Source organism: Colletes latitarsis, chromosome 5 (genome assembly GCF_051014445.1).
Source record: "Colletes latitarsis isolate SP2378_abdomen chromosome 5, iyColLati1, whole genome shotgun sequence".
Taxonomy (NCBI): domain Eukaryota; kingdom Metazoa; phylum Arthropoda; class Insecta; order Hymenoptera; family Colletidae; genus Colletes; species Colletes latitarsis.
Window position 1 is genome coordinate 26,135,417 of NC_135138.1, and position 12,820 is coordinate 26,148,236.

The following is a 12,820-nucleotide window of genomic DNA, read 5'->3' on the forward strand; positions in this document are numbered from 1 at the left end:
TTATTAATATATACCGTCTGATAAAAAAAAATGTGATTTTCATATTTACACTGCTTCAATTGTATCCATTTACCCAGCACCGACATTATGTTGCGACAAAATTCCAAATAAAAGACATAGATCGTTTAATCCGTATATATCTTATCACAAAATCATCTTTTCCCATGCTACTCGAGATAAACACATTAAACAACGAATATATTTTATGTAAATATATATACATATATAAACATACGTATACGTGAAGCGGAAGAGGGGATGGTATACATCGTGTTTGTGTGTTTACGTTTGTGCGTTTAAAGTTTTCAAATATCCATAGAATATACCGGATTATATACATTTATATATTATAGAGAGGAACGAATGGCGTTAAAAAAAAAGAATTGTAAATCGAAATCCGGGTGAACATTCCCATGCGCGAGTATGTATTCCGTTCTCGCGAGATGCTATTTAATTAACAATTTCGCAGAGATGCCGTTTAAAACCAATATAGCAAATTCGTGGTAAAATTGTTCGCTTTGCGTCGACGTCACGAATGTAAATCATGTCGGTAGTTTTGTTTTAACGATAAAAACTAATGTCCCGTGGTAAAAGTTCGCGCGAAGCCGCGTTTCTACGCGTATAACGCGCGGGGTAGAACGTACTTGAACCACTTCAAAATGGTCGCTTTCAATGGGACAGCGCGGACGACTCGAGTGAATGTTCGCGCAAGTTGTTTGGAAAAAAATACCTATTTGTTATTCTGTGTGTCGCGAACATTAATCCATCCATGTTTCAAAACATACGAACGCGTTATGTCAGTTGTATGAACTATTCAGCTTGAAAATGGTACGAGTCCTCTTCTCGTTTCTGTACGTTGCCTACATATTTAATACATTATACGCAGTTGCAGAGTATTATAGGGTACTTTAATTTATTAGGTGCAACACAAGGGCAATAATTTTATGAATAAGAAATATTCCTTTTTTCGCTTCGTTTCATTGATTTGATCAATTGTCACATTAATAGCAACCATTTTTAAACGTCGAAGTGTGTTCTACGTCGCGCGTTACGCGAGTGGGAACGGGATTGGGTCCCAAAAATGGTGCTCGATTAAATTTTGTTCCGCGCGTTGCACGTGTGGGAACGTGGCATAACACAAATATATAGGGTACTGTGAAACAATATCTATATTAAGCTGAAAAATGAATAATTTTGATTTTTATATGTGTAACTGTTCAAGTACAGAGAAAGAAATTCAAATTCACTATGGAAACAGAAAATTTTTCATCTTCTTCGCAAGATTTCTTTCCTCCAAATTCCTATTTCTGTCCTCGGTACGTGAAGCAGTAAATCAGTTTGTGAATTTGGTTTCAGAAGTTGTTTGTACTTATAATCGAAAGTTTCTTATGTGTTTTCGTTATCAGTGTGTTGTGTGTGTGTGTATGTGTGTGTGTGTGTGTACGCGTGTATGCCGGGAAACGCGTGAAAACCTTCTTCTATTGGCTTTGCTTGATTCAACATTCGATTAACTTTTAAATGCAAGCTGATTTTACTGAACGGAAACTTTGTTTACACCTGCTGGACATGCAATTTAACATGGTGACGAACTATTGCATATTGTGTACTCTTTAGAGTTCGTTAGCGAGTAATCGGAAGATTTTTTTGCAGGTAGACGCGGCTCGAATAAATCGTGGCTGGCTTAATTTCGAAAGTCTGCATCTTGCTCCGCGTTCTGGTGGATTAGTCGCTGAATTTATAGCGTTATCCCATACTCAGTATAACATACTTCGTTATGAAATTAATAATACTTCCCGAATTAAGAGAATTCTCGACTTAAACTTTTAATTCCATAATTCACGGCTATTTTCGCGCTATTTTCTGCTGGTTAACGTTTGCGATAGATGTTTGTATAATTTATTATATAATTCAGATGTATTATATGGTACGTAAAACGTTTCAACGATAATTAACTTCGCGTTGAAACAATTTCGAGTAAGTATATATATATATATATATTTATCAACGGAAAAATTGGGTTTAAATAGACACGTATTTAAATAATTAGGTAAAAACACATTTCAATGTTGTCGTGTTGCTTAGACTGCTGTTTTATTAGCAAACGAATTAGTATCGTTATCGTAAGAAACCAATACTGCACACAATAACTTTATAAACGAAAACGCATGATGAGATAACTAACGCTTACAATGTAAATTGGTGTTTAATTCTTCGATCGTCGTCTCGATGAAGCGAATCGTGGGATCCTTCATTTTCCGAGACATCGAAATTAAAGAGACCCTCGCATAAACTATCTGCGCTGACCCAGTATCGTCTTTTTCGGTAATTCAATTCCAAGTACATCGACATTCGATAGAATTCCATCATTTCGTATTACTTATCGAGATTCATGAAATACACTATTTATTCGTATCCTATTTTAGCATGATTACGGGATACCGAAAGCCATGGGGTTCTGATGTCAATGGAACTACAAAGTTCAGTCAAAAGTAACTTCTAATACTCCTTTCACGTCAATTGGTATAAATTAATAAGCGAAGAAAATGTCTAAAAACAAACCTACTCGTACGAATTAATAAAGGCTCCTTTTACTAGAGAGCACAGGATGTCACGATTGCTGTGACCGTAGAAGAACGATGTAACGAACGAATTTAGGAATTGTTGCGGAAATTAATATTTTGTATCCTGGCGCCAAGATATCGCCTGTTTCAGGTCTTCACACAAACATCTGGACGGAGAGGGGTTTCGAAAGGGATTTATATCCTTTAAATCAGTCACAGAGTCTATATCATCCTAGACTATTTACGTTCCACCTACAAAACTTTTATAAAAACAAGTCAGCTTGTCAGAAGATGATAGAAAGAATTAACAATGTTGTAGATAATAATGAGCGTATTTGGGAATACACGTTGATGAGAAAGTCAGAAATTACTGTCAGATACTATGTAAATTTTTCTTAAGAGATGGAAAATACGAGACCAACTCAAGAATATAAAAGGAGAAAAGAAACTATATGATAGATTTATAGTCTTATTTATGTTCCAACAATCCCTTGTAGCAGTAGACCTATAACTACTGGTTCATTTAATAGTATAGTAGCAATTGCTAGACAATTTAATAGAATCTTGACTTCAAGATTAACAACAGCATCCTAATGCAATTTTTTTACAAAATCATTAGCAAGAGCCACTGCATAGAGTTCTAAATACTGCACGATGTATGCACGTGGGCCATAAAGCTTCAACTACATTTATACAATATATCCACGCGTTAATAAACATTCTGTATGAATTGTAAATACATCTTAATCTATTCGTAAATTCCCAAAGCATTTTATACAGAGTGATCGGCCATCCCTGGGAAAAATTTTAATGGGAGATTCTAGAGGCCAAAATAAGACGACAATCAAGAATATTTCTTATTATTAATATATTAATTATTAATTAATCAACAAATTAATAATTTATATTAATTATTAATATCAAAATTATTTTTAGTTGCGAGGGACAATTATTACCACTTTTGGGCAATAGACATACATCTTAAATTGAAACGAAATTTTTCAGAAAAAAAAAAAAAAAAATTCTAATCGTTCTGAAAAAATTATTTTCGACTGCAAGAGTCGATTACAATCATTTTTGGTCATTACACATACCCCCGAAATCCTACACATTTTCGAGAAAAAAATTCCTTACCGAAAATGTAATGTCTGGCCATACCATCGATATGTTTCACTGAAATTTCATGCATATGTTTAAAACGTCATAACTTCTGAACGGATTGAAGGATTTTAATGTTTAAAAAAGCAAATAACGCGTATTTTAGTAAAGAATATGTAGAAATTCTAAAAATAATGAAAAAGTTCTTCCTTTACCCCGTAAAATGAGAAAAACCCCATAAAAATGGTCCAATTTTCAAACAGCCATAACTCCTACAATAGTGAATATATTTCAATGAAACTTTTTTCTGAAGCAGAGCTCTTGGGTACCTACAAAAAAGTACTAGACAAAATTTTTGTAAGGCGCCAAACAAAATTACTAAAAATGAGAAACCAATATTTAAGAAAAATCCACAGGGGGTAGGTGCTTAAATTCTTCGGCGAAAAAAAAATTTCAAATCGTTCTATAAAAATTATTTTCAGTTGCGGGGGTCAATTACAATCATTTTCGGTGGATACATATACCCCCGATATCCTTCGCACTTTCGAGAAAAAAAATTCTTTGTCGAAAATATAATGTCTGACCGTACATTGACATGTTTCACTGAAATTTCATGCGTATCTTTAAAAAATCATAACTTCTGGAGGGATTGAAGGATTTTAATGATTCGAAATTTAAATAATGCGTATTAATGGAGCTCTAGAGCCCGTAAAAAATAGGTCGAAAAAATACATTGGATGTAAGGTCTACTCTTACTTTAACGTTAATAACTTGTTAACGAAGCCTCAATCAACAAATTAGTATTCTTAATTTTCGTCATATTTTGGTCTCTAGAATCTCCCAATAAAATTTATTCCAGGGGTGGCCAAACACCCTGTATATCGGTATCTATTTCGGCAAGTCTTGCATCGTTCGATTACGCTAGTTGAAGTTTCGCTAATAGAAATTTTCACAATTGTAGAGCACCGAACTAAATCTCAAAATTAGATTGCAATTCCTCCAGGTCTAAGCGTTAATTTCCAATAATTATAGAAAAGGCCAATGTGCTAGAAGTTAAATAGAAAATGTTTTAATAGACAGGTACACGACGTTGAACGTTGCTAAAATTGTAGAATTGGAAAACAGTATTAGAAAGTATGTCGACTAAAATTCGACGTAAAGACAATGGCCAGCAAGGATACAATTACCATGGAACTCGTTGGTGAATAGACAATTCGAATGCACAGCTATTCTATCAATAATACTAACGAATCTAATTGTTTAGGTAAATGTTCCCCGATATCTGTACAAAGGAACAGTTTGAAACTGACTAAATTCCAAATGCAAAGCTCGACATCGATGCGGCTGAAGTTCGGAACGATAACTGGGATAGATTTTACAATCGAAACTTGGATCTTAAATTCGGGGGCTCGGAGTTGGGGCTTACAAGTTGAACTATCGACAGTTCGGAGACGCTATCTAATTGTTTAACTACGTTACATCGTGACACCAAATATATTCCGCCATGAATCAAAACATCAAGGCTCCTCGCAAAGTACACAGTAAGCCATCGTACGAATCGTCTCCTTCTGTGTTAAACCTTCCGTGGAACTTTGTGTGAAACTATGTATATTTTACAGAACTATTAAGACGACTTCCTGAGTTCGAATGTAATTCCATTCGAATCGTTCTCGGTCGCCAAATAGAAGAGTAGATGCATGAAACGCTACAGAAACTTCTCGAGAATCGGGTACACACGAGAAATTGAGCGTATCTGAAGTAAGTGATCCACTCATAAAGTGAAATTTCATGCTTGGTCTTTGTTAAAAGACGACTAGATAATTTTTAAGTCTTGTCGAAGGTTGTACGCGAAGTATCACGTAATAAATAAATTAGAAATATCAATTAATGAGGGTAATATTTAGGGAAAATAGTCTTTTCAACAATGACCCTCTAAGGAAGCATTTCCAGGCATATGTGTAATAGAATTTGCTTAAACTTTAGTTTTCTATATAATCTCAGGTTATATAATATCATTGGGAAGTAGTAAAGACTAGAGACCAAAGATCGAGTATACGGAAATTGGAGAAATGGATATTTTAACAGTTTAACAAACGATAAATATATTTATAGGACTTTGAATATTGTTATTCTATACTACTAGAGGATCTTTTATACCACGTTTGATCATTCTACAAGCTGAAGCATCTATAAATCATCCAAATAACGTCCATATTTCGGAGGATAAGAAAAATATTAATACTAAAAGAGATATCTTTCTGTGGCAAGTTTAATTGCAAGTAGAAGTCTGAGGAATATTTCCAAGTTACTCTAATTTTGTTTAAACTGTTGCTATTAACTTACACTGCATGCTCTCAAAATTTTTAAGCAGACTATAAGAGTACATTGTTTATAGATCACAGTGCGCTATGATAGAACCGACAATATTAATATTGTTGTTAATGAATTGTACATTATTATCCTATGTAGTCTTCTAAGAATAAAAATCAAAAGTGAGCCTGTATACAACTCGACTAGAAAAGCATTATGTACACGATTCGTTGGCAAGAATCAAATTTACGTAAAATAACAAATAATAAGAATCCTAAATTTAAAAATATTGTATACACCAGTGAGTGTAAAGTGTCTTGTATTACACTTAAATAAATAATTAAATTTTCTTTTAAACCGGAATTGCAAATGAACGAAAAAGAATACTACATGAAAAAGATATATTATATAGCTCGCTATTCAGCTATTATATTTTTTATTTAGAGTTATATTGACGAAAACATTCGATATATAGCATGTCTCGTTTAACCATATACGTACAATTGTTTATGAAATTATCGAAGATACAAAAATAGTATTAGAAATTATACAATTTTTACATCTTCCATAACTTGAGAAATAATCGTAAGTATTCATTAAATATTTTCAAATAATAGAATATTCATCATAAAACAATTAATACGTCTCTAATACAACTATTTTCGAACTTCGTATTCTAATCGATAACAACAACACGACTATGTACTATCATTTATTTCCGAATGATCGGTACGTTTGCCAAGATTGTCAGAAAGCTTCGTAAGAAAAAAAAGATCGATATATCTCAGTTTGTAACTAAGTATTAATGTCGTTAAAAAAATTGAAATTGCATTAGATACACTAACTGAAACCTCGGAACTGGTGTATGTGTCTAACAAAGCATTCCAGCTAAAAATTATTCATAACCATCCAAGGGCGTAAAGAAGAACGGCAAAGCCTACCCAACAAATCAATGTTAATTTCTACTTAAACTGGCGCCAGGAAAATTATGAAGACCTATCAGCGACCTATCAAAGTATGTCGTCTATGATTTACGCGACCTGAGCGCCGATAACGGGTTTAACCGTCGTCTGGGCGTGCTCTCGGTTGAAGAAGCGGCGCTTTTGTTTTTAGAAGGTTTAGACTTACTCTTCTCCTTGCTCGTCGTAGCCGAAGAGGTTTTCACTGATTTCCCGGACTTACTTGCAGCAGTGTCCGAGCTGGTGCTCGTAGACACTGCCGCGGTAGTGGCTTTATTTACTGTAGTGAGGTTCTGGGATTGGGTTTGGGTATTAGGGCTTACTTGTACCTCACAGGGTGGTGGCGCGCTCCTGTAAGATGGCACGATTTTGAAGGTCACTGATCCTCGTGCTTCACGCTGCAACAAAAAGCGTGATCCTTAATGGCGAAAAGTCACACGAAGAAATTTCACGTAGAAAAAGTCTTGGTCGAAAGTACTTTATTTATAACAAATACGCAAAATGGGGACGAATTTATGGTGCAAAAAAAATAGTTGCGATTCTTCGTGAAAAACTGAACAGAAAATGTGGAATAAACTTTCCTGATACGAGCGTTCGTTTCCGAGAAAATTAATTTTGAAAATTCGTGGGCGAGCCTGTCTGACCAATATCAGATATTACTACTTGTATTGGTGTTTGTAGATACTGACGGTGGTACGTTGATTGATTTAATCGTAATGTTTTAAATCTGATTGTAATTCTGTTTATTTAAACGTAAATATGTGAAAAATATTAAATATGAGAAACACGTGCACTAAAAATTTTGGAATTTGATTTACTTGAAAAAGGAACCTCGTATCAAAAAGTTGTATTGCATATTATTAATGTATTTTTGCATGGGGAATTAGCCTATGACTGATTTTGTAATTTTGAGCTTATTCTATAGTGTTGAATGATTAATTATACTCACGAGTATCTTTTGCAAGGCATTGACAGATTGATTGGCCACTGGTATCCCGTTAATTTCTCTGATCTCGTCACCAACATGGAGAGTCGCTTGTCTATGTATCATGCCACCGTGCATAATTCTTGCCACTACGCATTTTCCATCTTCGTTCATTTTTAGCGTGATTCCCTGTAAACAAACAACCAATTTCACGCTTTCACCACGTTCTATTTTCGTTGTATTCTGTATTCGAGGTACATAAAAGGTGTAAAAGACAAACACAGAAACTGTTAAAAAAGCAAGTGATATTTAACTTTCCCTTTGTATGAGTTTAGATAAAGTTTGTCAGTTCAAGTAGTATAACCAACAATTTCTGAAACAACAAGTTACGCGTTTTACTAAGGAATATCCACGACACGTCGGACACCGATTATTGTGAAACTTTTTACGTTTGCTGAGCTGCCAAAAATAAAGAAAACGTATTTCTCTAACTGCGGGAACTCAAGTTTAGGGGCTGAAACTACCTTCGAAAGTTTTACCCTTCCAATGCTATCCTGAAACATATTGGAGGTACAGGGAAGTTTTTTAATCAAAGTCTTCACGGTCTTTGACGGAGTATAAAATGTTTATACACCGATATAAAATTTCGCTTTTACAACATTCATTTTTAATATTTCAAACTTCTATAATCAATGCTTATTTTATATCTGGTCTCACTTACAAGCAATATTCGTGAATTTGATCATTTTGAAGCATGTGCAGAGTAATACCTCCATATTACAAAACTAGTTTTTTCATAAAGAGGTGAATAACCCTTTGAAAAAATGCAATTTTTCTCGCGGATTATATCTAGAATGTAGAGCGATATCGAAAAAAAATTTTAATAAAAATTCCATTCTTTTTTTTTCATCTATAACGCCGTGTATGAATAATTATTGCAATAAAAACAAGCTGAAAAACATGAATTTTCCGTCAATGATTCGTTTGAAATGTTAAAGAAATTAAAGAACAATATAATTTTTATCGAAACATTTTTTTGACACCTATCATCGTTATTGAAATATTTCGAGAAAAAAATTTCCAGTTTTTTCAGATGATGATCTTACTCTCTCGAATTGTGCTAAAGTCCTAACAAAAACGGGATTTTGTAATACGGATAGAATAGTCTAATAACATACACGAGATTTCGAAATTGTATGAACATTCAGTGAATTTAAGCTGCGATTCCGGTACGAAACGTTAAAAATTATGAAACTTCCCAGAATCATTTTTTTTAAAGAAAATGAATGAACGTATGAATATGGAACTTTCCAAGAATATTTATATATGACTCTTGTAGTCATATGAATTTTCGTATAATCAAATATAAAATGATGCAGTAGTTTCAAGTAACGCTACCGACACATTCAGGTTACGAAGCGTAAATATAATAAATCAAAAGATAGGTTTCTGGCAAAGTATAGATACTAGCAATCCATTTACGTCGATACTTCATACATTGACCCTAACATATCGTGTAATAAATATTATTTTTCTGTGGTACAAAATATTGAGATGTCAAAAAGACAACACGATGCATTTAAGGGTTGAATCGACGTTTCACTATATAGCATATTCGGCTACTCCTGGGAAAAATTTTAATGGGAAATTCTGGAGGCCAAAATAAGACGAAAATCAAGAATATCAATTTGTTGATTGAGGCTTGGCTAAAAAGTTAATAAAAAATTAAATTCAAAAATTTCAAATCATTTACGAAAAAATTATTTTCAGTTGCGGGGCTCCATTACAATCATTTTTGGTGAACAGACATACCCCCGAAATCCTAACCATTTCCTAGAAAAAAAATTCGGGAAGGTGGACTTTTGCGGCAAAATTAAAAAATTTCAAATCGTTCTGGAAAAATTATTATTGGCTGCAGGGATTAATTACAATCATTTTTGGTGAATAGATATACCCTCGAAATCCTAACCATTTTCGAGAAAAAAATTCATTACCGAAAATATAATTTCAGGCCAGAATTTTTAAAACGTCATAACTTCTGAACGGATTGGACGATTTTAATGTTTAAAAAAGCAAACTACGCGTATTTTGGTGGAGAATATGTACAAATCGTAAAAATATTCGAAAAGTTGGTCCTTGTCCCCTTAAAATGAAAAAAACCCCATAAAAATGGTTCAATTTTCAAACGACCATAACTCCTACAATAGTGAATATATTTCAATGAAACTTTTTTCTGAAGCAGAGCTCTTAGGTACCTACAAAAAAGTATTAAACAACTTTTCTGTAGGGCGTCAAACAAAATTATTAAAACTGAAAAAGGAATTTTTAAGAAAAATCGACAGGGGGTAGGTGCCTAAATTTTTCAGCGAAAAAAAATTTGTTCAAATCGTTCTGGAAAAATTATTTTCAGTTGCAGGGGTCAATTACAATCATTTTTGGTGAATAGACTCACCCCCAAAATCCTACGAATTTTCGAGAAAAAAATTCTTTTCCGAAAATATACTGTGTGGCCGGAAATGTTTCTATAACTTTTTAACGAAGCCTCAATCAACAAATTGCTACTCTTGATTTTCGTCTTATTTTGGCCTCTAGAATCTCCCATTAAAATTTTTCCCAGGGTTGACCGAACATCCTGTATGTATATTCGTCGCTGTTAATTTTTCTAGTTATCGTCTTACCATTGGCTCATCGGTGTTCTTCTGGAACTGGACCAGCCTGACGCGCGTGACGTTTTCGAGGTCCAGGTCACCGTTTTGTCCCTCGAGATCGTCGCCACCGTTCAAATAAGGAAGCAGAGGCGGTGGCGTCACCCTGGTGGCTTCTTCGCCGTAAACTTCGTGTCCAGCAACGTCGTGCGCTTGCAAAAGCGCCTGCAACAAAGGATAACAAAGTTCCGGATTACACAATGTTGCTAACGAAACGTGACGTATGCAATATCCAGAATATTTATTAATATTCACAAAGGGAGAATCGCGTTTCGGGAATGCGTCAAATGACTGAAACGAACGTTATTAAACAACGAACATTGTTCGACTGAAATGTGTTTTTGGTAGAATTTCAATGATTGGAACAGAGAGAATTGAATTTGCGAAAAAATAACATATTCGAAAGTAATTAAGAATAAATAAAAGTACCGAGAATTATATTTGTCGATATTACAACTGAACGAAGAAGTGAATTTGCAATTCTGGTACGAGACGCGAACTTGTCGAAATTTCGCACCGCGCAAGAAGCAAACATTGACGATGACACATTCCATCAAACTGGTCCCTTGATTGCGACACATAGGTCGCCCTTCTATCACCTGAAACAAGCTATTTGCACAGGACGTTTGAATTTGTGGTCGGATCCTGACCTTGGTGCTCGAAGTTCCGACTGCTGTCTGGACACGTTTCAAACCGCAAAGTTCTGCAAACTGCCTCAATTATACGACCGAATTCAACTAGTTCTTGAAGCAACTTCATCAAGGTCTCAATTACACGCGTCACCGAAAGTATCGGGCCAGCCGCGACAGCATAATCCCGCTTCCAGAATTAATTCCTGATTTATTTTCCATTGCTCTTCGACGGGCACGATTTATTGCCTCGGCGTTATAAACCACAACGACGAAGAAATAAATCATGAAGGCACGATGAAGATTTGTATCTTTGTTTCGACGAACTTTACGCGTCCGTAAAGTTCGGGCGTTCGAGCCTCGGTCTTGAAAAGATTGGAAACATTCCAGACCATGAACTTCCGAAGTGCTTCGAATAGTATTCGAAACTAGAAGAGTTCTCGAGAGTCCCGAATAATCTCGAAAATCTTGACTTTGCTCGGAAGTCTTGATGAGTTTTGAATCCCTTTGTCGGGAAACTCGATTCCTAAACGTTGCACCTAGGTATTACCAGCAACAGCTGCTGTTTTCCTAAAGCTATTTTCCCTTCCAGCGTCTCGAACGTCTAGATTTTGACGCTACATTGTTTCTGAAGTGACAAATAGGATTCGAATTCGATATCTCAGATTTTGTAAATATCTAGAGTTCCAGTAAGACTGCAGAATTATGCAATGGTGTGTACAGTCTTGGTGTCCGATAAACCGTAAAAGAGAAACAAAACTAACTCTCGAATGCGGTAAGAAGGAGAACTGGTTCTTTGCGCTATCGAGTTTCCAGTCGTCACGTTCGTCGAGTTTCTACCAGCCCTTTTCAATCTCCGTAATGAGAGAAAAGTCACGTCGGTTGATTCGTAAGCGGAAGAAGAAACTGGAGAAAAGTGGCGACAGCCCCGTGCAGCTGCATCGACACACGATACGGCATGTCGTGCGAGCTGGTACGTTGCAAAGTGTCGGGATAATTCGTTGGAACGACGCCAGTGTCTGAAGAGCATGGCTGATGGCGCGGACGATCGTTCGAATTCTTGCAGCGATGGTGGGTCAAGCTGCAGGAGGTCTTTCTCCGTGTGTGGGGGGCACACGTTTAACACGAGAATACGCAGATACGTGCGTGCACGCGACCGAAACCCCTACGCCAGGGGTGCACAACTCCCAACAAATTCGATCTACCAATATCACCTTCGTGAATTTTAATTCCATTTAATACAAGAATTTTAAATCGTTATGCAATGGAGTTCAAAAAATTCTGAATTGCATTACTAGGATTCAACAAAGAGAATTCTATTTGAAACACACCAAGCACAAATTACTATAACATAAGAATCATGTTTGTCTTTCACAACCACTCGTTTCGTACTCCCTGTTGTCTCGCTGTTCCTGGTTACCCATTCCTTCACGAACAAAACACTTTCAACCCTTTTGTACATAAATTCAACAAAACTACAGCGCGGCACAAATATTCAATACAAATCTCCTACACTACGTTTGAAATATTTGTAAACTCACTTATTATTATTATTAATCCACGAGCAGAATCATTTTGTACTTGTAGTTGATTACAATTTTTAAATCTTTTCAGTACTGAATTTTTGCCACCA

At 35.3% G+C, this 12,820-nt stretch overlaps 1 protein-coding gene across 8 annotated transcripts in view; it reads right to left on the bottom strand.

The window, feature by feature from the left end:
• Window positions 1–12,820, bottom strand: part of Cask (peripheral plasma membrane protein CASK) — a 240,234-nt gene that overhangs the window by 26,235 nt on the left and 201,179 nt on the right. For all 8 annotated transcript variants that reach the window (XM_076765678.1, XM_076765683.1, XM_076765685.1 and 5 more), the window contains 3 exons: window positions 10,532–10,723; window positions 7,878–8,042; window positions 7,258–7,326 (listed from right to left, as the gene is read on the bottom strand). In XM_076765678.1, the coding sequence (XP_076621793.1) occupies window positions 7,258–7,326; window positions 7,878–8,042; window positions 10,532–10,723 (426 nt within the window). The remainder of the gene's footprint in view (window positions 1–7,257; window positions 7,327–7,877; window positions 8,043–10,531; window positions 10,724–12,820) is intronic.